The 3,459-nt window shown below is 33.2% G+C and overlaps 1 protein-coding gene across 1 annotated transcript; it reads left to right on the top strand.

Annotated features, from left to right (window-relative positions):
• Window positions 1-653: 653 nt before the first annotated feature.
• On the top strand, window positions 654-3,430 carry LOC115307101 (transmembrane protein KIAA1109-like; the record flags this gene model as incomplete). The annotated part of the gene is made up of 5 exons (XM_029964884.1): window positions 654-765; window positions 1,190-1,345; window positions 1,924-2,021; window positions 3,000-3,178; window positions 3,324-3,430. Coding segments are annotated over exons 1-5 (622 nt in total), but the record flags the coding sequence as incomplete, so codon positions are not given.
• Window positions 3,431-3,459: the final 29 nt, after the last annotated feature.

Genomic DNA, 3,459 nt, shown 5'->3' with positions numbered 1-3,459 from the left:
CTCCAGTGACTTACATAATTTATATACCAAGTTAGTGTTTTTCATTTACAGATCTTGCCTCATTTGCTGTGTAGCCACATGTTCATACAGGCTTTACCTTAATAAATGATTACACTCACTAGCTCTGCTATAGAATGTGTGCACATAAATACTTTAAAAGTACTTAAATGTGCCTGAACTACTTGAGACAGGTCTAATACTGTATTATTCTTTTGTTTACCTAATATTTCACTTCTACAATACTATCATTCTGTAGATTACCCTTCTTATTGTTTTTTAAATGACCTTATTAGGGTCATATTTTTTAATGTTTGAATTTGAGAGTTGTATCAGTGGTTGAAAAATATTGTATTCTGAGGGATTTTCTTTGGTGTATTGATGAAAACTTTTGTTTATAAATTGCTTGGTACATCTACTACAGCAGATTCATGATATACCATTCCAAATAAATTAATATACTAACACTTGACCTTCAAATGCAGAAAGAGAGATTAAATTATTAAGGAACTGGAGAGGCCTTCTGTTCATCCCAGCAGGAGAACAATTTTAATTATTCAGCAGGGTACATATGTGAAAACTGCTGAGCTACAGGGTCAAGCATTGTCATCTCTTGAGGTAATTCTGGTGCTTTAATATCTTGTTCACAGTTCCATATCAATGCCAGCTATCCCCGGATATGGAACATGCCCCAGACGTGGCAATGTGAGCTTGAGGTTTATAAAGCAACCTATCATTTCATCTTTGCTCAGAAAAGCTTCTTTACAGGTAACCTCTTTACTAAATAAGTTACATATCAAATTAAATATTCTTTCTTTGGGATTTCTTGTCAAATTTTGCTGAGTTGTGCAAGGTCAGGTTGTCTGGTTTCTCATATTTAGGACAACAAATTGTTTCTGAGAACAAAGTTGCTGATGCTTCTGTGTGTCTAAGTTCATGACATTCTTACTTTTCAGTAGAGATACACATAATTTAATTTTCTGATATCTGAACTAAATTTGATCTGCATTTATGTTAAGCGATCTTAAATTTATTTCTTATCAGATCTCTTATCACAGTTATTGATTTGTTTAATGTTGTTTGCTGATGTGTTCAGGGCAATCATGAACTTCTACAACACTAAAATCTTAAAAGAAGAAATCTCTCATTTGATTGCTACTAACTTGCCTTTTATTACTTTGTGTGGGTTTAGATTTGATCCAAGACTGGTCCAGTGATAGTGCACCTGATATTTTTTCATTTGTTCCATATATGTGGAACTTCAAAGTCATGTTTCATCAATTTGAAATGATTTGGGCAGCAAATCAACACAATTGGATTGACTGTTCCACCAAACAACAAGAGAATGGTGAGATCATTTTTTTATTTGGAAGAAGTAGTACATACTGCAAAATTATTACAAAATATACAGTGTATATTTATATATATATATAGAGAGAGTAATAGAATTCAAATATTTCAGCATTTCAGTAGTTTACACTGTGCTCAAATCTTATAATTTCAACATAGAAAGAAGATGGTGGATTAAAAATCATTAAATTGTGTTCTAGTTAAAAATGAGCTCAACACTTCATCAGAAACCGGAGGAACTTTCAATGTGTGTTTTCTCGTCCAAAAACTGATGTCTGAAGCAATAAAGAAAAGCATCAGATACTACAGATATTTTTACTGTTTGCCTGCAATTTCATAGTGCTAAGTACAGTGTCTTTCTAGAAAGGACAAGCCGTGGGGAGTAAATAGTTTGAGAATAATTTATAGCAGTAATTTATTACTGTAAATACACTGTAGTTAAAATGGCAATTTCCTCTGAGTTCTTTAATATATTTTCATTATTTTTACCTGTGTGTTTGATAACTTGTGTAAGAACAAAATAGGCAGTAATTTTGACAGATTTTTTTGTTGTTTGTTTTTCCTCTTCTCTCCCAGTTTATCTGGCAGCTTGTGGAGAAACACTGAACATTGTTTTTAGTCTGCCTTTCACTGATTTTGTTCCAACCACATGCAATACTAGATTCTCTTTAAGGGTAAGTTCTTTTGTCTTCTAAATATGAGATAGCTTCTTGAATCAGGACATTTTCAATTATCTCTTTCCTGAAAGAAAAATACTCTTATTTCACTTCATTTAAGTTCATAGAATTTTTCTTTGAGTAACACAGAGGCAAATGATTTCAGTTTGCTTGTATGAAGCATTTAATCATGGACTGGTTTTATTTATATATATATAAAAATAAAAATCTTTCTTAAAATATGTACAAACATATGCTTCACACATACATATATACACACATTTAATATGTGTATTTATTACATATACTTAGGCTGTTAGTCAGTGTGTGTATTTTATCACTTGAAATTCTGCTTCCTTTCATTTATGAAATGTGAAAATCTAATGTATGTTCAATGATAGAATCAAATACTGGAGCAGGTACCCCCAAACTGTTTTGCAGAGCCATGTTCCAGATTTTTAAGAGGTTCTGTAGAATAGATAATGATGATAAAGTGCTTTTAACAGACACAGATAATTCTTTGAAAGACTGTACTTCTTGTCTTCCCTGAAATAGAAGCTATCTGCTGCTACTAAAAATAAAAAACTAGTTGATGGGGATGTTGATAATTTTACATAATTTTACAGCAAAGAAAGCATTGATTTATGGTTTTTTTCTTTTTAAAGTGTGATTTAGTTGAGATGTAGGGTAGCCTTGGGCCTGCTACATGACTTTATCAGTATGGTTTGAACAACAAAAGAACGGGAATCACTGAAAGCTGTGCCCCTGTGTTTTACAGATTGTTTGGTGTGTTTTTATGTGCAAGTTACTGGAGTTTTAAGTGTTCAGAACTACAGAGCTCTTAAGTTTGTAGTAGAAATTGGTGGGAAAACAAAGATTTCTTGTCTAACTCTGCCTGTAAAGTGGAGATGATGACACATACGTATGCAAATAGCCTGAGCACTGTGCATAAAGTGAATGAAAGTGAACTTCTCTGTTCCTAATGTTTGATTTTAGGGAGAAGATGTTGATCTTCATTTGTACCTACCAGATTGTCATCCTAGTAAATACTCCCTCTTTATGCTGGTGAAAGACTGTCAGCCTAATAAAATAAATCCTGAGTCTTGTATGTCCTCAGAGTGTCAAAGTGGTCAGAAAACAGGCAAACCCAAATGGAGGAACATTACTCAAGAAGAGTGAGTTTTTGTTTGGATTTATGTTTATATTGGCTCATCATATTTGCTTCTTTCATCTGTGTTTAAAGCAACTTCATAAGTTCATGAAAGATATTTAATGGAAGTATTGGACTTCAAATAAAAGCGCGGTGTCTCTTTTTGAAAGGGCTGGATGGGTTGAATGCTGGACAGTCCCCAGTGTGATGTTTACAATCGACTACTCATGGCACCCAATTTATCCTCAGAAGGCAGATGAGCAGCTGAAGCAATCCTGTAAGTGTCACTACCTTTTTCTTGTTAAC

Source organism: Manacus vitellinus, unplaced genomic scaffold (assembly GCF_001715985.3).
Source record: "Manacus vitellinus isolate BGI_N305 unplaced genomic scaffold, ASM171598v3 scaffold_830_pilon, whole genome shotgun sequence".
Taxonomy (NCBI): domain Eukaryota; kingdom Metazoa; phylum Chordata; class Aves; order Passeriformes; family Pipridae; genus Manacus; species Manacus vitellinus.
Note: the sequence above shows the minus strand (reverse complement) of the source record. Positions and strands in the feature narration are given on the sequence as shown.